The sequence below is a fragment of the Alternaria conjuncta genome (genome assembly GCF_024043145.1).
Source record: "Alternaria conjuncta strain BMP 0040 chromosome Unknown scaffold_1, whole genome shotgun sequence".
In the NCBI taxonomy this organism is placed as follows: domain Eukaryota; kingdom Fungi; phylum Ascomycota; class Dothideomycetes; order Pleosporales; family Pleosporaceae; genus Alternaria; species Alternaria conjuncta.
Genome location: NW_026250090.1, coordinates 202991 through 226819, shown reverse-complemented (window position 1 = coordinate 226819; position 23829 = coordinate 202991). Strand labels below are relative to the sequence as shown.

At 52.8% G+C, this 23829-nt stretch overlaps 9 protein-coding genes across 9 annotated transcripts; 6 read left to right on the top strand and 3 right to left on the bottom strand.

Annotated features, from left to right (window-relative positions):
• Window positions 1–170: 170 nt before the first annotated feature.
• On the top strand, window positions 171–2696 carry VMA1 (H(+)-transporting V1 sector ATPase subunit A; the record flags this gene model as incomplete). Its single annotated transcript, XM_051464368.1, has 9 exons — window positions 171–434; window positions 493–538; window positions 603–624; window positions 677–725; window positions 773–857; window positions 911–1578; window positions 1626–1751; window positions 1811–2584; window positions 2640–2696. 9 exons carry the CDS (start codon window positions 171–173, stop codon window positions 2694–2696), a joined length of 2091 nt encoding a protein of 696 aa, XP_051330889.1.
• A 509-nt stretch (window positions 2697–3205) lies between these two features.
• On the top strand, window positions 3206–5577 carry VPS1 (vacuolar protein sorting-associated protein 1; the record flags this gene model as incomplete). The annotated part of the gene is made up of 6 exons (XM_051464367.1): window positions 3206–3225; window positions 3282–3351; window positions 3431–3525; window positions 3583–4324; window positions 4375–5275; window positions 5324–5577. 6 exons carry the CDS (start codon window positions 3206–3208, stop codon window positions 5575–5577), a joined length of 2082 nt encoding a protein of 693 aa, XP_051330888.1.
• Window positions 5578–5893: 316 nt separating this feature from the next.
• J4E85_000072 (uncharacterized protein) lies at window positions 5894–6765 on the top strand (the record flags this gene model as incomplete). The annotated part of the gene is made up of 2 exons (XM_051464366.1): window positions 5894–6119; window positions 6173–6765. The coding sequence occupies 2 exons, from the start codon at window positions 5894–5896 to the stop codon at window positions 6763–6765; spliced, it is 819 nt and encodes a 272-aa protein (XP_051330887.1).
• A 133-nt stretch (window positions 6766–6898) lies between these two features.
• Window positions 6899–8148, bottom strand: J4E85_000071 (uncharacterized protein; the record flags this gene model as incomplete). The annotated part of the gene is made up of 2 exons (XM_051464365.1): window positions 6899–8022; window positions 8079–8148. 2 exons carry the CDS (start codon window positions 8146–8148, stop codon window positions 6899–6901), a joined length of 1194 nt encoding a protein of 397 aa, XP_051330886.1.
• Window positions 8149–10780: 2632 nt separating this feature from the next.
• Window positions 10781–11824, top strand: J4E85_000070 (uncharacterized protein; the record flags this gene model as incomplete). The annotated part of the gene is made up of 1 exon (XM_051464364.1): window positions 10781–11824. The coding sequence occupies one exon, from the start codon at window positions 10781–10783 to the stop codon at window positions 11822–11824; it is 1044 nt and encodes a 347-aa protein (XP_051330885.1).
• A 1319-nt stretch (window positions 11825–13143) lies between these two features.
• On the top strand, window positions 13144–15295 carry J4E85_000069 (uncharacterized protein; the record flags this gene model as incomplete). Its single annotated transcript, XM_051464363.1, has 2 exons — window positions 13144–13845; window positions 13913–15295. The coding sequence occupies 2 exons, from the start codon at window positions 13144–13146 to the stop codon at window positions 15293–15295; spliced, it is 2085 nt and encodes a 694-aa protein (XP_051330884.1).
• Window positions 15296–15947: 652 nt separating this feature from the next.
• Window positions 15948–17545, top strand: J4E85_000068 (uncharacterized protein; the record flags this gene model as incomplete). Its single annotated transcript, XM_051464362.1, has 3 exons — window positions 15948–16233; window positions 16283–16730; window positions 16783–17545. 3 exons carry the CDS (start codon window positions 15948–15950, stop codon window positions 17543–17545), a joined length of 1497 nt encoding a protein of 498 aa, XP_051330883.1.
• Window positions 17546–17962: 417 nt separating this feature from the next.
• On the bottom strand, window positions 17963–19807 carry J4E85_000067 (uncharacterized protein; the record flags this gene model as incomplete). The annotated part of the gene is made up of 4 exons (XM_051464361.1): window positions 17963–18155; window positions 18210–19494; window positions 19552–19605; window positions 19669–19807. The coding sequence occupies 4 exons, from the start codon at window positions 19805–19807 to the stop codon at window positions 17963–17965; spliced, it is 1671 nt and encodes a 556-aa protein (XP_051330882.1).
• A 1004-nt stretch (window positions 19808–20811) lies between these two features.
• J4E85_000066 (uncharacterized protein) lies at window positions 20812–23081 on the bottom strand (the record flags this gene model as incomplete). Its single annotated transcript, XM_051464360.1, has 4 exons — window positions 20812–22054; window positions 22105–22712; window positions 22761–22996; window positions 23045–23081. 4 exons carry the CDS (start codon window positions 23079–23081, stop codon window positions 20812–20814), a joined length of 2124 nt encoding a protein of 707 aa, XP_051330881.1.
• Window positions 23082–23829: the final 748 nt, after the last annotated feature.

Here is a 23829-nt window from a genome sequence, read left to right as displayed (position 1 = left end):
TATTCCGAACAGAGGTCTTCAACTGCATGACGGCTGTTGTCCTTGTCCACGAATATCTGGGGAGCTCGCAGGCAGATGACAAGGAATGCCCCCACCAGACGTTAGCGTGGCAGCTTAGCTTGTCGACCGTGCTCAACCTCAACCTGCATCCAACATCGTTGATCGATTGAATGCAACTCGGTCTGCGTCCTCGTTTGCGAACACGGCCATCTTTATACGACCTAGTCCAAAAGAAGAACATTGACCAGATCTCGATATCTGGAGCTCATACCGCCGCCGGCCACGACGACGTTGAGCCACACCGAGTGCCGCTTCCCGCGAGCCCGCTGATATCACCACAAGGCGAGCTTCCCACCCAGCCGCCACCGCCGCACATCACCCTACAAGAAGCCAGCGACGACGAGAAGGAGACACCAGCACCCAAGATGCCTCCCGTAAGCACTACCAGCTATAGAGACGGGGTTGGGGCAGGCAGCTAATCCACGCGCGCAGAAAGGACAGAAGAAGCAGGAGCAGAAGTCGGAGGGCGAGGAGCATGGTAAGCTTGAACACTTTGCACTTGGACGTAGGGAACAATAGGACATGTCGCTAATTCCATACAGGCGCCATCTACTCCATTTCCGGGTACGTCACCGCATCGCAGCGCAGCGCTCGAGTCGCATACTGATCCGTCCAGTCCTGTCATCATCGCCGAGAACATGATCGGATGTGCCATGTACGAGCTTGTACGTGGAACGGTTCTACCAGGATGGACGCCTGCTGACTGCCCTAGGTCCGTGTTGGTCACGACAACCTCGTCGGTGAGGTCATTCGAATCGAGGCCGACAAGGCCACCATCCAGGTCTACGAAGAGACTGGTAGGCACACCGCGCAAGGACACACGTTGGAGGACCGGGCTAATATCGCACAGCTGGTGTAACCGTAGGCGACCCCGTATACAGGACCGGGCAGCCATTGTCCGTCGAGCTGGGCCCTGGTCTTATGGAGACCATCTACGACGGTATCCAGCGTCCCCTCAAGGGCATCGCCGACGACGCCAACAGCATCTACATTCCCCGTGGTATCAACTTGCCCGCTCTTGACCGCAAGAAGAAGTGGGATTTCACACCCGGTTCCCTCAAGGTCGGCGACCACATCACTGGTGGCGACGTCTTCGGTACTGTCTTCGAGAACAGTCTGCTCAGCGAACATAGGGTTCTGCTGCCTCCCCGTGCCAAGGGTACCATTACCCGCATCGCCGAGAAGGGCAGCTACACCGTCGACGAGAAGATCTTGGAGCTCGATTTCAATGGCACCAAGACCGAGTACAGCATGATGCACAAGTGGCCCGTACGGGTGCCTCGTCCTTCCAACGAGAAGATGTCATCCGACCAGCCGCTCATCGTCGGCCAACGTGTCCTCGACTCTCTGTTCCCCAGTGTTCAGGGTGGTACCGTGTGCATTCCCGGTGCTTTCGGATGCGGCAAGACTGTCATTTCCCAGTCTTTGTCCAAGTTCTCCAACAGTGACATTATTGTCTACGTGGGCTGCGGTGAGCGAGGAAACGAGATGGCTGAAGTCTTGATGGACTTCCCAGAGGTATGGAAATTGGATTATGGTGTGTACGACATGCTGACATGCTCTAGCTCACTATCGACGTCAACGGCAAGAAAGAGCCCATCATGAAGCGAACGACCCTCATTGCCAACACCTCCAACATGCCTGTGGCTGCTCGTGAAGCCTCCATCTACACTGGTATCACCGTTGCCGAGGTAAGTTTTAACTGCTCGGCATACACGTGAGAAGTATGCTGACTCGATTACCTGTGTAGTATTTCCGCGACCAGGGCAAAGACGTGGCCATGATGGCTGACTCCTCGTCACGATGGGCTGAGGCTCTTCGTGAGATTTCCGGACGTCTCGGAGAGATGCCTGCTGATCAAGGTTTCCCTGCTTACCTCGGTGCTAAACTTGCGTCTTTCTACGAGCGTGCTGGCCGTGTTCAGGCTCTGGGTAGCCCCGAACGATTTGGCAGTGTGTCGATTGTCGGTGCTGTCAGTCCTCCAGGAGGTGACTTTTCGGATCCCGTCACCACGAGCACACTCAACATTGTGCAAGTCTTCTGGGGTCTCGACAAGAAGCTTGCTCAGCGAAAGCATTTCCCATCTGTCAACACATCGATTAGTTACAGCAAGTACACAACTCCGCTCGACAAGTACTACGCCAAGAACAACCCGGAATTCCCCCGTCTCCGCGACCGCATCAAGGAGCTTCTCACTACGTCAGACGATCTCGACCAGGTTGTGCAGCTTGTCGGTAAGTCCGCGCTGGGTGATAGTGACAAGATTACGCTTGATGTAGCTACGCTACTCAAGGAGGATTTCTTGCAGCAGAACGGTTACTCGGACTATGACCAGTTCTGTCCGCTATGGAAGACCGAGTGGATGATGAAGAACATGATGGCTTTCCACGACGAGGCCCAGAAGGCCGTCTCCCAAGGACATGCATGGCCCAAGGTTCGCGACGCGACCTCGGAGATCCAGAGCCAGCTCCGTTCAATGAAGTTCGAGCTGCCCAGCGATGGAGAGGAGAAGGTCACCAAGAAGGTAAGCCTGGCAGGACGTGACACTTTGATTTGTACATGGACTGACTTCGAAACAGTACGAGGAACTCCTGCAGAAGATGACCGACAAGTTTGCATCGGTTGTCGACGAGTAAATGCATGTGGTCGAAGGCGATTTCTCCGTAGCGTGTCTGTCTCGTATATCTCCAAGATCGTAGAATGTGAATTGTACCAAGATACCAATACTGCTGCCTGAACCCGCTGACGACGCCGTGTCGCGTCCTGTGACCGCAATGCGCATCATGTGCGCGAGGAACGACATCATGGTAGTCAAAATATCGAAGTGGCTCTAGATTACTACTAGCGGAACACGGTAGTAGTTGGACACATCTCTGATTTGATACTTGTGACAGCCTGGTGACGTACGCAGACCATGGATATCCCCAAGTCGCGCGGATATTTCGTGGGGCTGAGTCGTGTGGCGTATCGAAGCTTGGGCTCTCTCCGACGTTGGCACCTGCAGCAGCTACGCAACCCGCAAGCAACAACCCCAGATCTCAGACACTCTCGCCTTCAGCGCCCTTGATACCACCAACACCCAAACCCGCTTCTACACACGAATACTGAAAGCATCCGCACCACCTCGACCCACACTTTGCCGACCATGGCGACAAACCCAAATGCGTACGCACATGTTTCGAGGGCCCCTCGCATTGCGGAAAGCTAACATGGTTATACAGCATCAACGTGAACGACCCGGGGCTGATTACGCTCGTAAACAAGCTCCAGGATGTCTTCACTACAGTCGGAGTACGTCGCTGCCCTCCGCCCGCCCGCGCGCAACTGGCTACACCAACAGCCCAAAGACGCATACTGATGCCTAAGTCAGGTCCAAAACCCCATAGACTTGCCCCAGATTGCCGTCGTAGGATCGCAGTCTAGTGGAAAGAGTTCGGTGCTCGAGAACATTGTTGGACGAGACTTGTGAGTGCCCACCGCTGCGCCATGGCCTGGGACATGTGGTTAACGATAGCTCTCCAGCCTGCCCCGAGGAACCGGTATCGTCACCCGAAGACCGCTCATTCTCCAGCTCATCAACCGCGCATCCTCGCAAGCGAACGGCACCCCCGAGGGAGCAAAGACAACAGACCAGGAGAACAATGTCGACGAGTGGGGCGAGTTCCTGCACATTCCTGGCCAGAAGTTCCACGACTTTGGCAAGATAAGGGACGAGATTGTGAGGGAGACGGAGTCCAAGACGGGTCGCAATGCGGGTATCTCGCCGGCGCCCATCAACTTGAGGATATACTCGCCAAACGTCCTCACACTGACACTGGTCGACTTGCCAGGTCTAACGAAGGTGCCTGTTGGAGACCAACCGAGGGATATTGAGCGTCAGATCCGAGAGATGGTCCTCAAGCAAATCAGCAAGCCCAACGCAATCATCCTGGCTGTCACTGCTGCCAACACCGATTTGGCCAATTCGGATGGTCTCAAGCTGGCGCGCGAGGTGGACCCAGAAGGACAACGGACAATCGGTGTCTTGACCAAGGTCGACTTGATGGACGAGGGAACCGACGTCGTGGACATTCTCGCTGGCCGCATCATCCCACTGCGGTTGGGCTATGTACCAGTTGTCAATCGAGGACAGAGGGATATCGAGAACAAGAAGGCCATCTCGTACGCGCTCGAGCACGAAAGGCAATACTTTGAGAACCACAAGGCATATCGCAACAAGGCAGCGTACTGTGGTACACCCTACCTTGCGCGCAAGCTGAACTTGGTAGGCTCAGTCTCTTCTATACACCTCGGCACAGCAACTAACAGTTACAGATCCTTATGATGCACATCAAGCAAACGCTCCCCGATATCAAAGCCCGCATCGCCTCCTCACTACAAAAGTACCAGGCAGAACTTGCTTCGCTAGGCAACTCCATGCTCGGCAACAGCTCCAACATTGTCTTGAACATGATCACGGAATTCACCAACGAATACAGAGGGGTCTTGGAGGGCAACAACCAAGAGCTTTCTGCAGTAGAGCTGTCTGGAGGTGCTCGTATCTCTTTCGTTTACCACGAATTATACGCCAACGGTGTCAAGGCCGTCGATCCTTTCGACCAGGTCAAAGACATGGACATCAGGACGGTTCTCTACAACTCCTCAGGATCATCGCCAGCGCTGTTCGTCGGTACTACTGCCTTCGAGCTCATTGTCAAACAACAAATTAAGCGACTAGAGGAACCCAGCTTGAAGTGTGTCAGCCTCGTCTACGATGAGTTGATTCGAATTCTCAGCCAGCTTCTCAACAAGAACGCTTTCCGAAGATACCCGGGCTTAAAGGAGAAGCTACACCAGGTCGTCGTCAGCTTTTTCAAAAAGGCTATGGAGCCCACCAATAAGCTCGTAAGGGACCTTGTTGCCATGGAGTCTGTCTACATCAACACTGGTCACCCTGACTTTATCAATGGTTCACGCGCCATGGCCATCGTACACGAGCGACACAACAGCAGCAGGCCTCAACAAGTGGATCCCAAGACTGGAAAGCCTCTTCCACCTAGCGTGCCGCCGCGGTCGATATCTCCCTCGCTTGATCCTAACGAGGGTGGTGGCTTCTTTGGTTCCTTCTTCGCCAGCAAAAACAAGAAGAAGATGGCGGCTATGGAGCCACCACCACCTACACTCAAGGCCTCTGGTACCCTCTCCGAGAAGGAGTCGCAAGAAGTCGAAGTTATTAGTAAGTCGCCTCTGGCGTTGATGTCGGACATGGACTAACGATGTACAGAACTACTGATTACCTCGTACTTCAACATTGTTCGTCGGACAATGATCGACATGGTACCCAAGGCCATCATGTTGAACCTCGTTCAATGGACCAAGGAAAACATGCAGGGCGAGCTTCTCACCAACATGTACAAGACGGACGAGCTCGATGAGCTACTGAAGGAGTCAGAGTACACTGTCAAGAGGCGGAAGGATTGCCAGCAGATGGTGGAGAGCCTTTCCAAGGCACAAGAGATCGTCAACCAAGTACAGTAGATGGATGCGTGTCTGGGAGGATCTTGCGGCTAGACTTCCAAGGTTGTGTTCTCTGGGTCTGGCATCCTGCCATGACGTACAAGGTGTTTTGGGTGCAGCTTGCTAGATTTTGGTCTTGAGCCTGTTCATATTATCGTTGATGCATGCAATGTATGTCAGCAAGTGGAATTCGTGATTGCTCTATACTCGCTGTGATGCTACTAGCCATGGCGACGGCGCGGGCGTAGCAGTCGCCTGCGGAGCATGCACGGACCACCGAGCATCTCGAAAAGTCGCAGTGCACTCGAAGGCCCGCCTCTCCAGCACCAGAGCGGCCATGCTGCTCCCACGGATATTTGCGCCCGTCCGCGCCTCATTGGCAACATCCACGACATTCATCGCGCCATCTACACGTGTTCTCGACGCCCTCCGCGTGGCCAATGGCACCTCGGCGCCCACCCCGGTTCTCTCCTTCGTAAGGCACTCAGCGCATCAGGCCCAAGGACGAGCCAACGGAGCAAAAGATGGACCTGGTAAACGTTTAGGAGCAAAGAAGAGCGGAGGTATGTTTTACAGTTTGAAGAAGCAGTTAGGAGCCTGGCTAACGGCATTGCAGGAGAGTATGTCATCCCAGGAAACATCATCTTCCGACAACGAGGAACGGCCTGGTTTCCCGGCGAAAACTGCAAATTCGGCCGCGACCACTGCATCTTCGCGACAGAGTCTGGTTACGTACGATACTACCGTGACCCGAAGAAACACCCAAAGAGGCAATACATTGGTGTCGCCCTCGAGAAAGACCACACCCTTCCATACCCACCAAATGCGGCGAGACGGAGACGCTTAAACATGCTCGCCGTTCCTATCACTTCATCAACGAGTCCTTCTGCGGACGCAGTTGTCATAACCGATTTACAAGTTGGCGACGGCACAGGCAGCCCAAGCAGCGTGCGCGATACCCCGCGCGAAGCGACACGGAAGGGATTGAGCTTGACCGCTGGCAAGGGATACGCGTACCGTGAAGCCAACTGGCAGATTGGACGTGCGGCCGAGAAGGCGGGTGTGCAGGTCAAGGAGTTTGTGCCGGGTGACCGATGGACGGCCTGGAGGAAGAGGAGCACAAGGATCCAAGCGAACATAGAGAGGAAGAGGCTCCGGAATGCTGGCAAAAAAGCTAGCAAACCGAAAGCGAGGAAGGCCAGGGCCTAATCAACAAGACGACATACTGCGGGTTGTATGAATATATGTGTAAACTGAAGATATACAGCCTTTGACTGGCGATTTGACGAACACAAGAAGCGCTCATGTGAACAAATGATAATGAGTAGAGAATCTGACATGATTATAACCTTGCAGAGTCCTTCCAAACCAAGCCCCCTTGGTCCTCGACATAATGCCTACCCTTAGTCCATCCCATCCATGTGGTCAATGTATCTTCGCCCCCACTGCCAGGCTTCAAGCCCTTCTCGCTCCATCCGCTGCCATCCATTCCTATACCCTGGCCCTCTGCTGCCGACCTCCCATCATGACCATCGTGTATCGCATATCCAGGTGAGGACTTAAGAGTTACAGCCGGCCGTTGATCGAAGCCCTGGGTCTCGAGTTCACCCTGCGTTAGCACGGGCGTGCAGCATGCATCTGTTCCGTCGAAGATGGCCTCCCATTCCTCGCGCGTTTTCTTCTTGAACTCGGCGGCAAAGAAGTCCTTCAAATTTGGCCAGTCCGCCCTGTCGTCCCTATTACCAGGTAGATCCGACGGCTCCAGACCCATGCCCTTGAGTAAAGCGGCGTAGAACTGGGGTTCAATAGCGCCCACTGCCATGTGCTTTCCATCCTTTGTCTCATACGTGTCGTAGAATGGCGCACCACCATCTAGCATATTCGTGCCCCTCTCCCTCTTCCAGACCTCTGTCTTCAATCCCAACCTTGGCATAGTCGCCAATATCGCACTCCCGTCAACCATATTCGCCTCGACAACCTGTCCATAGCCACTCCTTTCTCTCGCCAGCAGCGCAAGCAATATACCAATGAAGCACATTGCGCCGCCTCCCGCGAAATCTCCCACGACATTGCCCGGCGCATACGGTTTTTCCCCTTTCCTGCCAAACATGCTCAACACGCCGGATACAGCAATGTAGTTGATATCGTGCCCGGCCATTTGACTGTATTTGCCATCCCGACGGAAGCCCGTCATGCGAGCTACGATCAATCGCTTGTTCAACTTCAACAGCACCTGTTCAGGGTCGAGACCGGCTTTCTCGAGGACGCCAGGTCGGAAGGGATCGATTACCACGTCGACTTGAGGGATGATCTTCTTGATGAGGGCGAGGCCCGCGGGCGATTTGAGGTTCACGCATATCGAGGTTTTGCGCCGCGTTAATTGATCGGAGGATGGGGCTGAGGGTGCGCGGTCGAGGCGGAGGACAGTGGCGCCGTAGTCTGCTAGGAGCATGCCCGCGAAGGGGCCTGAAGACTGTTAGATAGAGCCTAGGGATTACTTTGCGAAGGGAGTTTGAGGTTACCTGGGGCTAGTCCTGCAAACTCGAGGACGCGTACGTCTGCGAGTGGAGGTGGTTGGTTTGCGGACGGCATGACGAGGTAGCTGGAGGTAGTCTACTACTTGGGACGATTGAAAGGATGCGCGTGAAGAGAGAAAAACGCGAGCTTAGTAGTAAACATGCTCGACGTCGACATTGTTGGCCGTCGCGCCGGCTAAGGACTCCCGCGGGGAAGCATGCTCTGGAAGCCGAGGTGCGGATGTGGAGAGCTTGAAAGCTGGGGTAGTAGCTTCATCTTTCGCGTTTGGTCTGTTTGTCTTCACACGCGACCATCACGACGAGTCGATCTATCCCTCACTCTAAATCTCTCAGAACATCTCTGATGAGGTATGACATGTCATCCAATAATATATCATGGCGCGCTTCGCCCCGCTCTTCCAAGGTGCTATAATTGCTAGCATTAGGCACCAGCGCGCGTATGCCTACGTGAGCGGCTCTTCAAGGATCAATAACTCTGCAGAAGTCGCGGAGCTGTTCTTTCAAACGCTGGACGAGCGTGGCTTCCTTCCAAGATTTACCCGTGCTCGAACACATCATGCCTCCCCAGTTGAGAGCGCGAACGTCTCGCGTCAAACCTCAATCTTACGCTCTTTCTTCCAATTCCTCTTCCAGTCAAAGTCACCTCCTCATGTCTGAATCATCCGCACAATCGGCAACCAATACACCTTCAATCTACACCATCAACCTTTCACTACCGCCACGCGAACGCTATGTGCTGGTCGCCACCGAATACGCCCATGTTCTGCGCAAGATGCCGTGTCTCTACGATGAAGCAGTTCAGCATTTGAAGTTGCCTACTGGCATTTTTCATCTCTTAGGCCGTCTGTTCTTGCGTCGTCTTCACAGTGACGAACAGACTGAGGAACTCAGGGGCATTAGCGAAGCATCTGGCGTGCCAATGTACTTACTCGTCGCTTATAATGTCTTCCTGGACCTTCTCATGGGCTGCACGAGCGGTGGAGTCATGGTAAAGGATCCCGAAGCCGAGACAACGATGATGCATTTCCGAACGCTAGATTGGTCTATGCCTCTCCTGAGACAAGCAATTGTGCAATTCGACTTCATCGAGGATGTGGGTGGCGGAGTGATAGCGAGCACAATTGGCTACGTTGGTTTCGTGGGTGCACTTACAGGTGTAAGGAAGGGATTGAGTGTCTCACTCAACTTTCGACCCTATCACAACGCCCGTGGAGTTTCGGGACCCAACATCAAATATTACTGGAACACGCTCATGGTGCTTCTGGGGGAGAGACCGAGCATTTCCACCCTCATACGCGACTGCCTTCTACCTAGGCCGAGCGCGCCTCGCAAACGGCACAGGCTCTCTAAGAAGTCTTTACAAGAACGAAGAGATCCGTCATCTGCAATCATTCCGCCATATGATGCATCTGACGCACCCAACAACATCGCAACTATGCAGACATCAGTGGCGTATTTGATCTTCTGTACCAGCGCAGAGACTATCATCCTGGAGAAAGACTTCCACAGCGCAAGAATTTTACGCTCATCAACCTTTATCAGTACCACTAATCACGACGTATCGTTAGAGTCTACAGCCAATCCGCACACCAACCAGAACCAGGCCGTTCATACTCAGGGCCGGAATCACAGCTTCCTCAATGCCGGTATGCAAGAAGTACTCGAAGAAAGCGTCATGCGAAAACAGTGTCTAGAGCGAAAATGGCGAGAATGGACCCAGGAGCAGGGCCGTAAAGCGAAGCGAGGGCAGAATGCAGCAGTAGGCGTGAGTCCAGAGAAACTAATTAAATGGTTGAAACAGTACCCGGTGTGTAATGAGGTTACACACTTTGTCTGTGTCATGGATCCAGCAGAAGGGATGTTCAGATGGGTGCGGGCTTTTGAGGAGGGCGAGATTCCGTTTCACGGTTGATATCAGGCTTGTTGGCTGTTCAGGTCACTTGTAAATAATTGTACTTCTCGATCAAGAAGATGGGCTGTTCGCGTCTATCGTGTTGCTAGGAGTGCGGGCCTCGGCTCACGATGGACGCGGGAGCTAACACTAATGCGGTTTGCCACCATTCATCTTCCGTTCCTGATGGTTCTGCACTTCTCTCAAACTTCGGATATCGTCCACTTCCGCGACCTATTGAGCCATTAGCCGATTATGCCAAACTTCAGGTGGTTCTAGTGAATGAATATTACGGTGATAGAGCACCGAAGATGCGCCGCACGTTTAGATGGCAACGCACAAGAGATCCAGGACCGGCTGTTGGACTTGTCGGGGGGCTGGATATAAGTGTGACGAGGTGAAGCCTTTTTGTGGGCGTTGCACAAGACTGAACATCATCTGCAAAGGCTATGGAGTCAAGCTGAAATGGCAGGACGACGCCGCCAATTCATTAGCACACCCACCACGGAAGAGTCGGAAGAAGAAGGCCATCAACGATGAACAAGCACTCAGCCCAGCGTCGACTATCAGCTTCGAATCCATACAATCGGCAGTTCCGAGTCCAGATGTACTGTTCTCATCGCCTGACTCGGCGAAAAGTATGCCTGCTTTACCCTTCAACAGCCCTGTGCTGTCCTATGGGATATCTCCAACCGATCGATGGCTCCTTAGTTATTGGGGAGAACAGCTCTCAAAGCTGTTATCAGTCTCACCTCAAACTGGCATCGCGACACCATTCCAACGACATTTGACGGCCATGGCCTACGAATCGCCAGCACTCAGATCGACAGTCCTCTCAATGGCTGCAAATCATCTCGCATTTGCATCAAACGATGCTTCACTTCACCTACAAGGCTACCGTCATCAACGAGACGCAATTCAAGAGCTTCAAAGGATGATTCAAGATCCAGTGAAGATGGATACTGAGCCAGCGCTGGCCACTGTCATGATGATGCAGGTTTCGGCGCGATTGTTTGGCGATGAGGATGAAGCCAACGTCGCGAACCATCTGACTGGCGCCAAAGCCATGATAACACGGCGCAGTGGGGGTAGCTGGCTTGCCACATCTAGTGCTCGCTTCCTCCTGAGCCTGTTTGCATACCACGATATCCTATCTTCCGTGTCAAGAGGCTCGCAGCCATTATTGGATCATGAAATGGACTTTATCGCCATCGAAGGGGAGAAAGAGCTAGAAAGTATCGCAAAAGTCCTAGTGGTCGTTGCAAAGATCAGTCAGCTGCAGCACGCTATCAAGATGAGAAGAGCCCTATCGCCAACAAGCCCTGCTTTGTCGGAAGATGAAAATACTACTGGCCAACATATTCAGCAGATCCTATTAGCCATGGATTTCGGTGCATGTAAGAGGAGGGATAGCGAAGAGCGCATAGACATTAGCTCGACAGCTGAAGCCTATCGCCACGCCGCCTTCATTTACCTCTACCGAACCTGGCTCGATATAGGTGCTCCCAATCCGATAAGCATGGAGCATATCAATCAGTGTCTATCACAGCTACAACAAGTCGACATCCGTTCGCCTTTAACATCAGCGCATATGTGGCCGCTGTTCACCGCGGGCTGCGAAGCGATCGACAGCACACAACGACAATTCGTCCGTGATCGATTTGAAAAGCTGTGTGCTGTAAAGCATTTCCCCAGCTTGAAACGCGTCATGCGCGATATCGAACATGTTTGGGCAGCCAAGGATATGGAGCAGCAGATGAAAGGTCAAGATGGAATGGCCAAGGTTGATTGCATCCAAGTCATCCTAAAAAGGAGGGGGCGGGAGGTCGATCTTGCGTGAGAGTTTGCCTAACGGACGTAGCTTGCTTTGCGCACAGACAGGTGGTTCTTACATGTGAGGCAACACTTGGATGGAGCAAGGGATTGTTCGCGCTAGACGATATAAAAACGTGGTTCGGTGGTCTATGCTGCGTCCACAATACGTTCAACGAGCCAGACCACACTCAACCAGCCACAATGAACAACCCGCCCAGTTGACAACTTCCTGAATCCATTGCGAGAAGTCGTCCAGTTCTTGCCACGGGTTCAGCTCTTGCCGGACGGTGCTGTGGAGAACCCTAGTGGATATAGCTTCCAGATCCCGGTGTACTGCCAGCCAACTGATGAGCAGCGCATCAATGGAGAGGACCACCCGAGGTATCTCGTGTAAGGAATGCTCAAGGACATTCGCGGTATTCTAGATGAAAGCCTTGTGTACAAGGTCATGTCGCTGTTGATATGACGTACAGGCAGGAGGCTTGAGCGTTCCAACCTAAAGTTATCCAACAAAGTTTATTGAGGTCTTCTGTGTCTAAAAGGTTGTGATTTCTCATCGTGCACTTTGGTTCGAAGCTGCCAAGGTAAGCCCTAGTCGCAGAACCACAAGAGATCATACCTAGGTATCTCGTGAATCGCCCACATGCGCGACGGCGGCGATGGCAGAATATACGCTTTGATCACTTGGAAGCTGACGAGATGCATCGACATAATAGCAGACTACACGTCAAAGATGTGCACGCCGGTAATAGCACGCGCCCGTGAGGCGCAATATTACGACGAGCGCGACAATTCGGTGGACTATCCTGCAGATGGCCATATAACTATAATCCGCAAGCTCGAACAAGCATTGCAAGCTCTCGGTCATTCGAGGTCTTATCTGCTCAAAAATCACGATAATTATGGGTTGTGTGTGTACCGCTCCTATGACACCGCCTGCGCAACCGAAAAAATGCGCAGCCAGCTCTAATGGATCGCTTGGTTCCTTCTCCGCAGCGCTATATCGCAATCACCCAATAGGAAATCTCGGGTCGCATCGATACAAGACGTAAAGATGCGGGTGAGATGGGTGTTGAACTGTCTGATGGTGCGTGAAGAAACAGAAGGGAGGCCGGGCAAATTTTCGATGTTATCGAGATTCTGCTTGGCGTGCTAGTCCAGGCATAGACTGGCGCCGACTGTCTTCCCGAGGGGTCTCCACTTAGGGCCCCTTCCCAGCCACTTTTGGATACATGCAGAAGGATCAGGTCTATGGTGAGCTTTGTGGCTTACCCCGCGATTGTAATCCTCGGCGATGGGGAGAAGAACGGCTGAGCCTCACACATCAAACGCCTGTCCGCCGACATGGACACGCAATCTACCACCGCAAGGACTGTGGCCAGCAGAGACGCGAGCATTGAATACATCAGCGACAACATTTTTCAGTTGACACTCTTCCCAGAGAACAAAGCGGAAGTGTTTGAGCCTGGCCTTTCCAAGCTCGACCAAGGTCAAGAGGAGGCCAGCCTCATCCTTCGAAATTTGACCTCATGGTGTCCAGATGTCGCTGCTCAGTTTGCCCAACGCTCAACTACCACCATCCTGAAGACACCGTTCCGTCTGGTCTTTCCTTCAGACGCTCGGGGGACTTTCGACAAAGACCTGTATCCACGACAGTATTTCGCGATCTCCTATTGCTGGCATTCAAGCGACTATCCAAACTCGAATTATGAACCGCACGATCGTTGGCCCTTCAGCAAACCCTTTGTAGATGCCATTCTGTGTGAGAAAGAGCACCCTCGCATAGGACTGTGGATTGATCAGCTATGCATTGACCAAGAAGACACTCTCGACAAGCAGATGTCTGTTGCCGCCATGGATGTGATTTATCGATCATGCATGCGTCTGCTGGTTCTGTTAGAAGACGTGAAACTTACTGAGGCGGAGACGTACCTCGTGGAGAACTTCGAAATCTCCAAAATACAGTGGCACAAGGCATGGCTACCTGAGCCGGAGGTTAGACCACTCTATTTGTCTTTATACAAGAAGATCAACGCAGCGAGATGGGTACGTGAAGCTTCAAGAAAACGGAGATCCTGGGGCACACACTGACTTGCTCGTTCTTACCTTGTAGTGGGATCGTGCCTGGTGTTTCCATGAATTCAACGTCAACGAACCATGGAGCGACAAAAGGCAGCGATACAGGAATCACAACGCGACGTTCTTCATGAATGGACCGGGTGATTCCATAGTCAAGATGAAATGGGTGAATCTCCACGTCATCATGTCTACAGCGATAGACTTGCCGTCTCATGACAACGATATCAACCTAAACGCTTTCAAAGGCCGAGAAATATTCACGGGCTTTGCTAACCAAGGCGGACCTCCTACAGCGACCATGAAATCGAGTATTATGGCCTCGCATAACAGTGTAGCTCGAAAAGGCTGTCAGAATCTTGGAGACCGCATCAGCATCATGATAAACATCAGTGGGCGTGCCCTCGCATACTTCGGCGAAGCCTTGAACAACAAAGACGAGGTGCTATATTTCAGCGCACTTCTCGCTCTAGCGGCAGGAGAGACATACCCACTCAGTATGACGGACCCTACATCGATCAGACTGATGGGCAATAAGACGTGGCTTTCGCGAAGCCTCGGTACTGGCGATGCTATAATTCCAAAATTCCCCCTTGGAAGTGTGCAGGGCATCCGCCAGGTTTCGACCGAAGTCATCAAAATCGACATGATTTTTCTTCAAAGGCTCGGTATACCAACAGATCACAGCTTCGAGCTGGACGCTGTTGGCCAAGTTTTCCCTGGCACAATACCAACTACAGAGCCCGCAAAGTATGCCGCTGATGCAAGCAAATCGCATTTACCTGCCGCCCAGAAGGACAGCGAATGCGACGAGCACCGACGAAGGTTCATCGCCACTTGTATCAGCAATGGTATTCGGTTTACTGCCAATCTATGGGAGCAGCTAAAACGTGATGTTGTACACCCCAACTATAACCAAGGCATTTTCCGAGATCTGCAGCCAAACACTGCCCTCTATATGCCAGCACAAAGATTTTTGGACCAACTACGGCGATATGCAAGTCCAGAAACGTTGGAGAGTAATGCATTTGACTTGGATGACGCCAGCATCTTCTTGACCTGGGTAACCGATCCTCGTTCAATGTACTACATTGGCTCTCTTTCATTCCGCTTGCAATGCACCATGGATGGGCGTCAGGCTCTCATGACTATCACGAGCATTAAGGAAGACTGGAAAGATGCTAAGTTTGAGGAGCTTCAAGCTGCAATCCCTACTGATTTGCTTAACGCGAGTTGCATGACGTCAAGGGTTTGGATTCTGCAACCATTGGAGATCGATGAAGGCGTTGTGTTGAGATGGAAAGTTGTGGCAAAAGCGCTGCTGCTCGGTGAGCCAAATTTGATGGAGGAATTGAGACTGCATGGTAATCAAGACGATGCGGTGGTAGCGTTGAAGGCGGACACATGCGTGGGTGGTTAGGCATGCTATGGGCCTATGTCCCGAGCTTGGTGCGTAGCGCAGGACACCGGACTTGCTGTTGCCGACCTTAAAAGTATTGCGAGCTCCATTGAGACCATCAATACCTGGGTATACTCTCAGTGCCATCTTTACGGGCAGCTTACTTCGCTCCGGCGCACAACATGCTTCATTCTTATTCAATGACTTGCCGGTGTTATCGGCCATGCTGTATCATGGCGGACGGACGGGGCACAGCTGCAAGGCCTTTCTTGCTTATTCACGAGCCTGGCAGGTAACCTACATTACTAATTCCCGCACGCGCCTCCCGGAAGCGCATCAATCGTCCATCCGAATTGTAACGTACACTATCACCCTACTCGACAATGAAGTTCGCTTCCACGGAGTTCGCCTTCGTGTCGCGTGCTTTTGAGTGGCTTGTTCGCTTGCTGCAGCCTTGGAAATGACGCCCCTCCTGTGCGATTGCCCTGCAGGTTCATGCTCTCGGCATCTCCTTCAGCTCCTCTGCCACTCCGCCCCAGTCTCGCTATCGATATGGCGCCGAAGCCCCAATGTCGATGACAAAAGTTTGCCGCCGCGCTCACTTATGCCTTGGGTATATATCAAGATATCGAGCTCTCTGTGAGGGCCACAATCACGGCCCGCAATCATCGCCATGGATCGCTCCACGAAACCAAGCTTCAACTTTGTGAACCTCACACACCCCGACGATCTCAAAAATGAAGAAACGCAACTGCGCATTCGACGTCTAGCTATGACTGAGGTCGGTAAAGCGAGAAGAAAACCCAAAACGAAGAGGGCGCGCAATGAAATCGTCCTTGAGTTTCGCAATCCGTCCGAGAGTCGCGTCGATGTTGACCGGTTTGGTGGCGGTCAGCTTGATCCCTTTAACCCCTACCCCATCGAACTTGACGACTCTTGTCGAGCGCTACTAGCGAACAGTAGGCGCATTCACTCGTTTTGGTCAGACTCTTTCCTGACTTGGCGTAGTCTTTAGTACCGAAGATAGCAATCATCCTAGCCAGCTCCGTGGCTCCTGGTACCCCGTTGGACTCAGCGATGCGGCAGCTTTTAACAACATGCTTTCCAACTCACAAAACTTCTTGTTCCAGAGGCGCAACGGATATTACCCTTCACAAGATGATGCCATAGCATTGAAATATCACAACAAGGCGCTTCGCCACACCACCCAGATGATGAACGACCCGGCGAAGCGCACGAGTGATGAAGCTATAGGTGCTGTGGTTTCTTTCATGATCCACTTTGTAAGTCGCCCGTTTGAGGTCAATGGCGGCAAGGCTGATGATCTTCAGGCTTTATTGGGGAACTTTACCAGTAGTGATTGGCAGAAACATAGTAACGCACTAGTGAGAATAGTGGGACTAAGGGGCGGATTCGATACCATTGAGAAAGAGCACTTACGAGTTACGATCAGCTGGTCAGCATCTCCGGGTGAGCCCAAGGCTTGATAATTGCTGACGTCTGAATAGGGCAGACCTCATAGGAAGCTTCTATCAAGACCATCCTCCTATTGTACCAATGCCACGACAATGGACAGTGGACTCGAAATCTCCACCGAACTCCCCACGGACGTGTAACGGCATATCGTTAGTCTGGAAACAGCAGCTACCAATGCAGCTTGACTTTGTCACCATCTTTGATGATATAGTCCAATTGATCTCTCTCGATAGAGCTTTCAATGAGGAGCAGTCGATGCTTGCGATTACGAGCGGTAGCTGGCTGGAACCGACGATATGCCGCCTCTTAGCTATTCGTCCTCTAAACCACGGCAACGCCAGAGCGAACGTAGTTGAAGAGGTTTGTCGACTTGGAACCCTACTCTTCTTAGCACCAGTTTGGAGAAGCTTTGGTCAATCACCAGTATGGACGGCGGCTATATCGCGCAATCTTCTCCTTGTACTCACGAAAAACATGGTCGAATGGATCGACTTGAAGCCTTTGCTCATCTGGGTGCTCTACGCCGCCGCAATCGAAACCAAGGATCTGGCAGAACGTAGCCAGTTCGTCTTCATGCTTGGCATCCTGATGAGTGGCATGCAGCTGCAGGCGTGGGATGATATCATGTTGATTGTGAAAAGCGTATTGTGGGTGGAAAAGGTTTTCGCAGGTACTGATGAGTTGATTCGCGACGAGGTTATGCAGATTGTCAACCACAATCCTATTAACATGTTCCCGGTTGAAACTACGCCGCCGCCAAGTTTCTTAGACGACTTTGCGGCGGAAACAGAATAGAACTAGACTAGATCTGGAAAGAAGACACCCTTGTTGCTGCAGCTACCAATAGCAAGACTTAGCATTGCTGCTTGACCTCGCTCTCTTACAGTCGTTGCACGTACAGTAAACGCCTACCACGACTGTAGGGAGCATATATAAAGCTGCCGTGAATGATCAATACTCACTGCTACCCTCTACCTAAGTATAGATTTGCATCTAGTGTGCTCTTGTGATTTGCATACGGCTGTCGTGGCAGAATGGTCACCGGAGGCCCACGGAAGAAACAGCAGCTGACCAGAGGCACACGCGCTATCATGCCATAGCAGTCAAAAGTTGTGTTCTTTAGCCAGGGATTGCCTAAGTGAAATGATATGTATGTGCTGCATAACTTGAAGAATTACATCGTGCTGACAAGTATCCGTACTGTTGCACAGTCTATGATCTAGGTGCCCTTCCGTTGTAGTCCATTCCCGGCTCTGCTGTATAATTTGCGAAACAGTCATAATTGAAGTCGATTTCTGCACTGCGTTTTTGGAGGAGCTCGACAACGTGGTCGAAGGAGCAGAGACCGTTTGCATCAGCGGGACATCCTGGATGAGACTCGTTGATCGGCACAACGGCATCATTGCTAGTTGGCCAAGTTAGCTGGGTATCGGGTTTCGAAAGAACAGAGTGTACTTACACGATAAATCGGATCTGCTTTGTTGGTTGCATGGCAGGGCAAGAAAGAACCTGAGTAGTGAAGTGGGTGGCAAACGGCACGAGCTTGCTAGCTACGAAGCTGTTCTGCCCTTCATTTCCGAGAGGACTCAGTGGTGGGCCCTTGAACAAGGCCGTCAAGTTGAATGCAGTAAGTGTATCCAGGACGACGACTTCGTGCGTAGCGTCGGCATAGATAGACTGGTCGAGTGGGAAGTACGTCGAGGAGTTGTCAAAAGTCTCGTTCAACGCGGAGTTGGCACCGGGATATTGATGGGTGAAGCGTGCGATGAACTCATCTAGGAAGCCTTTGCCTTGAGCAGCAGAGACAGGAGATCCCGGGCCGTTGTTGTAGTAGAAGGACAGATCGAAGTAATACTCGTAGTTCAGGAAGTCTTGTTCGTTGAAGAGGTTGCAGAAGGCGGAGTAGCCGAGAGCGTGCGTCTCATACGAACACAGTTGAAGCATAGCGATGGCGTCGGTGGAAGTAAAGTTGATACCGCTAGCCTGCGACTGCAGACGAGCGAGAGTGGCGTTGAACGCGTTGTTCGCAAACTGAGCTGCTACACGGCTACCGATACTGCCTCGGGTCGCAATGTTCGAGTTGTTGCAGATCTCGTAAGGTGCGCCGGAGTTGTTCACGCCTAGAGTCTCAACAAGCAACTCGATGTTGACCTCGTCCATGTACTCGGGTACACCAAAGAAACCGGCAGCGAAGTTTTCCGCAGTCTTCACCATCCGGTCTTGGGACTGTGTTCGGAAGACCGGAATGGTGCCCGCTTCAGTAAAGTTGTTCAGAAGATGGCCATACAATTGGCGGTACTCAATACCCAACAGGAAGTTCATGCTGCGACCCGACGGTGTTAGGAGCTCGGCGCCCAACTTGTATGTCCAGTCGCTCAGGAAAGAAAGCTCTCCAGAGACTGCAAGACCAGTTTTTGTAGCGTTCGCAATCTTCTGAGCAAAGGTAGCGGGCGCAGCGCCACTGGTTGGGTATCTAGCACCGTGACGGTAGAGCAGATGCATCTGGGTGACGTCGCAGCCATCCGGGATCAGAGGGCTGGTGTCAGGAAGACCATAGTCTGCGCTACGAACCGAATACCATGGGCTCAAATTACCCCAGTACTTGGTGATATCAAAGTTTGGAGACTGCGAGCCACTGCCATGGGGCTGTGGCTTGATCAGAGGGTATGAAGATGCATCGCCATCGTTGTAAGGATACGACGGTGCTGTTTGGATGGCATTCGGCTCGGCGCCTGTGGGAGTCGCTGATGATTATTGCGTTAGATCAAAGACCAGAGCTCAAGGAAATGTTGGTGACTTACGGCCAGGGAAGCCGACGACAGACTCTGGCGGGAAGAGTTCGGAGTTGACCTCGGCTATACAATCAACCCATCAGCATTCCGCTCTCTGCGCAGCTTCCAAGGTTCGATCAGACTTACTGCCAGCGGGAGGATACACATCTGCACTGCTTGCGCCTGCGTTCTCAGCTGCCGAAATTGTCGTGGTTGGTACAGCTCCAACCCTTGCAAGGAGGGCAAGCAGTGCGCCTTTACGGGCGGTGTTGGTCGTGATGCGCATCTTAACAATCGCAGAAGCCTAGGTCTCTCAAAAGGTATGTATACCAAGGAAAACAAGCTCCGACAAGCCTCGATGCCCAGCAAGGTGGGTGTCCCAGAGACCCATCTTATAGTCCCCCAAGCCCTGCAACGGTGGAGAAAGGCGTTAGAGTTGGACATTTCGCTACCGAAGGGATACACGCGGCTTGTAGTAAGCGTCGCGCAACCAATGGGATGCGGGATTATGAACACATGCGTTGACCAATACTTCGGCAGCAGGGATGCCATCACTTCAATGACAGCACTGACGTCTGCGGGATGCAGATATCACGGTACCCAGGTACTCATGCGGTAAAGCATGTGTTGGTGCGGGGGACCTGTGCAGCTCCTAAGTCCTGGTCCACGATGACGGCGTTGGACTATGCTGCTTTAGGTGCCACACAACGGCGTTCTTGTCCACCTTTGAGCACACCGATAGAAGCACGTGGCAGGCGGATTTATGGTGACGAAGGGCTCTTTGCAGCAAGATACGCGTTGAGGGAAAGTGTTCAGGCTACATTGATGCAGAGATAACCCGGCCAGAGTGTGTTCATCGGTTTCGTCATCACATGCGAGTCCAGTTCACTTCCAAGGTTACTTTTCGATGTTGATGAGAAAAGGCTGATTTTGCCATTACACGTCCACAGACTATTTATACATGGAATCGAGAAGCCCCCCGTTCTCGCCAGACGCAGAAAAACTCAAAACGCCATTGCCAATGCCGATGTATCGATGAGACGCAGCAAATTCAACACCGCCCAGAACGACTGATATGAAGACCCCGGTACCCACCCATAACCACGATCTCATCAGTCATTAATATGTGATCCATCAACGCCGAACACAAAGAAAGGAAGGTAGCATCCAAGTCGCGATACAGCGCGTGAGCAACGCGACAACGCCTTACAAGCAAGAAAGGAACAAGCGCTACAAGCTAAAAGACTCAAATTCACGTCTGTTCAACAAGACGGAGAAAAGAGAAAGGCATTAAGCGATAGGCCATCGAGTGCGCAATCCTTGTGTCCATTGCCCGTAGAGGATGTCGGCCAGTATCCCCTGCTGCTCCATACCAGGCTCGACGTAACCAGGCAGTTTCTTCTCGTCAAAGTAACCGTGGCCATCAGCCCCAGAGCCCTTCTCACCGACCACAAAAGCGCTCTGGCGGCGTTTATGAGACTTGAGGTGAGGGTTGTTCTTGGCCATTACGAGCTTTGGACCCTTCAGCGGAGAGCCCGAGTTGGCGATCGGTGTGCCATTTCGAGTCGGTGTCGATATCGGAGTGTTGTCACACTCCTCTGAAGACTTACTGACGGTCGACGTAGCTGCACTCGTAGTGCTCGACCGAACACGTGTTGTGCCTGTGCCATGCACAGTTGTACCACCCAAGCTAGTGTCGCTGGTTTTGGTGTTGTGCTTCAATGGTGATTGCGCGGGCGAGACTTCTATGCCAAGAGCGTACGCAAGCTTTGTGTCATTCTTGAGACGGTCCACCATAGCCTTCAATAACATAAATTCGCCATGTGGGTCGATTTCGTCAAGATGCTGCCAGGCCTGCGCAACTCGTCCGATAGCGTCGCGTTGATGGGGCGATGCTGTGTCAGCATGTGCCTCTTGAAATACTGAGTCCAGGACCTTGCTGTACGCTCGGCGACCGTATAACGCGTCTTTGGTGATTGGCATGTGTCCATCGGGAGCAGGTGGCTCGTTCTCGTTGTTCATGTCCAGTGGATGGTTAGACGTGGGAGGTGATGGGCGGAAGGTGCGCGCTTCGGGGTTCGGCTGGAAAGACTGGTTGTTCTGAGCAGACGGGTTGCTAGGGGGGTTTGAGCGAAGTGCTGCACGACGTTCGCCAGACGAGACGCGCTTGAAGTGTCGTACGGTCGATGGCGAGTTTCCAAATGTCAGGTCGACACCCAACGGCGACTTGTTGAGATTGCTGACGCGACGAGCGGTGGGTGTATCGCCAGACGGAACGCGGAAAGCCGTGGCTTGGGAAGTTCTCCGAGAAGATGGACGTCGTCGCGCTGGGAGTGGTGAATCGGTTATGTCACCCAAGGGTGCTGCGTTGAGGTCCATCCGTTGCATCATGGATTCGACTTCATCGTTGCCTGAGGAGGGTATGCGGGCCAGTTTGCGACGCTGTTTCAACGTCTGGCGTGCTTGAACGGTCCCTCGCTTGACGGTATCAAAGTCCCAATCGTCTTCCTCGGCTCTGGGGGAGAGATCGACCCTGATGAACCTGTTAGCATACTGTTTGAGAAAGTCCGGCGAGTTACTGACATGGTCTCTTCATAGTACTTGGGATGCGATGCCGCTTGTTGTTCCCTTTGGGCGTCGTACATTTGCTTGCGCTCGACGAGCTCGCGCAATGCCTCGACCTTGCCCGCGCGTTGGACGAAGCGGTGTTTGAGGAGTTCCTTCGCAGTCGCACGTCGATCCGGATCCTTGATCAGACATTGTGCAATAAAGTCTTTAAAGTCTTTGCTCCATTCGTCGCCCTCCAGCCTTGGTGCTGGGTTCTTCGGAATTGTGAAGAGCACCTTCATGGGATGTGACCCAGCGTGTGGCGGTGCGCCCTCTGCCAACTCCATAGCGGTGATTCCGAGGGACCAGATGTCGGCTCTGAAATCATAGCCAGCCTCCTGGATGACCTCGGGCGCCATCCAGAAGGGTGTACCGACGAACGTCATGCGTTGCGACTTGATGTTTGTGAGTTGTGCGGCGACACCGAAGTCGGCGAGTTTGACCTTGCCTTGGTCTGTGAGGAGTACATTGGCGGCCTTGATATCGCGATGGATCTTGCCGGTCGAGTGTAGGTAGTCTAGCCCGAGCAGGAGCTCTCGGCATGTGATGGCGATGTGTGCTTCGCTGAAGGTACCTGGTGCCAACTATGACGGTTAGTCTAGCTACGTGATGTCCGTTGTGTGGCTGCGTACCAAGTCGGCGGCAGAACCTCCACCCAGATATTCCATGACTATCCATAACTTGACGCCCTTGACGAAGCTAGTCTTGTATTCGGTGATGTATGGGCTGTGGCAGGTGCTCAGCAGCGAGATCTCGGCTTGGATGTCGGCGAGCTCTTCGCTGCTATCTTCGAGGTCGATGTGCTTGATGGCGACTGTCTCGCCCGTTGTGCGGTCAATGGCTTTGAACACCTTTCCGAAGCTGCCGCCTGCAATGGTCAGTAATGGAGAATCAACCAGGCTATGTCAAAACGTACTGCCCAGCTCCTCCATGACTTGGTAGTTTTCGGCCATGGCGGGCGTTTACAACGTCGCTAGGCGGAGCGCAATGGCTGAGAAATATGGGATGTGGTCGGGGTCGGGCCAAGATGGATGCAGTGGTGTTTCGGCGGAAGAGTGTTGGGATAGGAATAAGACTCGGCTGTGGTACTGGGCTGCTCAATTGCGCCGCCGTTGTGGTGTATATCAGAGTATCGCGCAGGGTCCAGCCCTATCATCGCCGAGGCAACCAGCCTGATCGTCAAACAAACGCACATCCCCGCCGCCACTTTTTGGCGGAGATTGGCATGACGTCGGTAGGTATCAATGCTGTAGAAAAACAACACAGGTCGGGCATGTCCAGGACAGCGTAATAGACGTCGGAGCAGTGTCGTGAAGCCTTTGGCATCCAAGACCCGTTTGTCGACGCCATATCCAGAGCAGCCTATTCCCCTCCTCTCCAATGTTGCCCTGCATGAGCTCCCCACTGCGGCTGTCATGCAGCAGCGGCTACCAAAACCGTCAGCCGTCTTGCCAATAGACGTGTGTGGTGGTGCATCGTCTGCGCCTCATCCCGCCGATGATTACTTTTCCGGTTGCTGAGGGAAACGTGAGCTAACGACATGGTGCTGCGAGGCACTCCAGGCATGTCAAACCTACCATGCCACTCACCGCCAGCTAGGCTGGATTGCGAACAGTCCTCGTAGCCTGAAACAGGCCGCCTGTACAGCGCACTCCTGGCTGTTGCTGCAAATTAGGACGAGAGCGACGATGGGCCTCCATG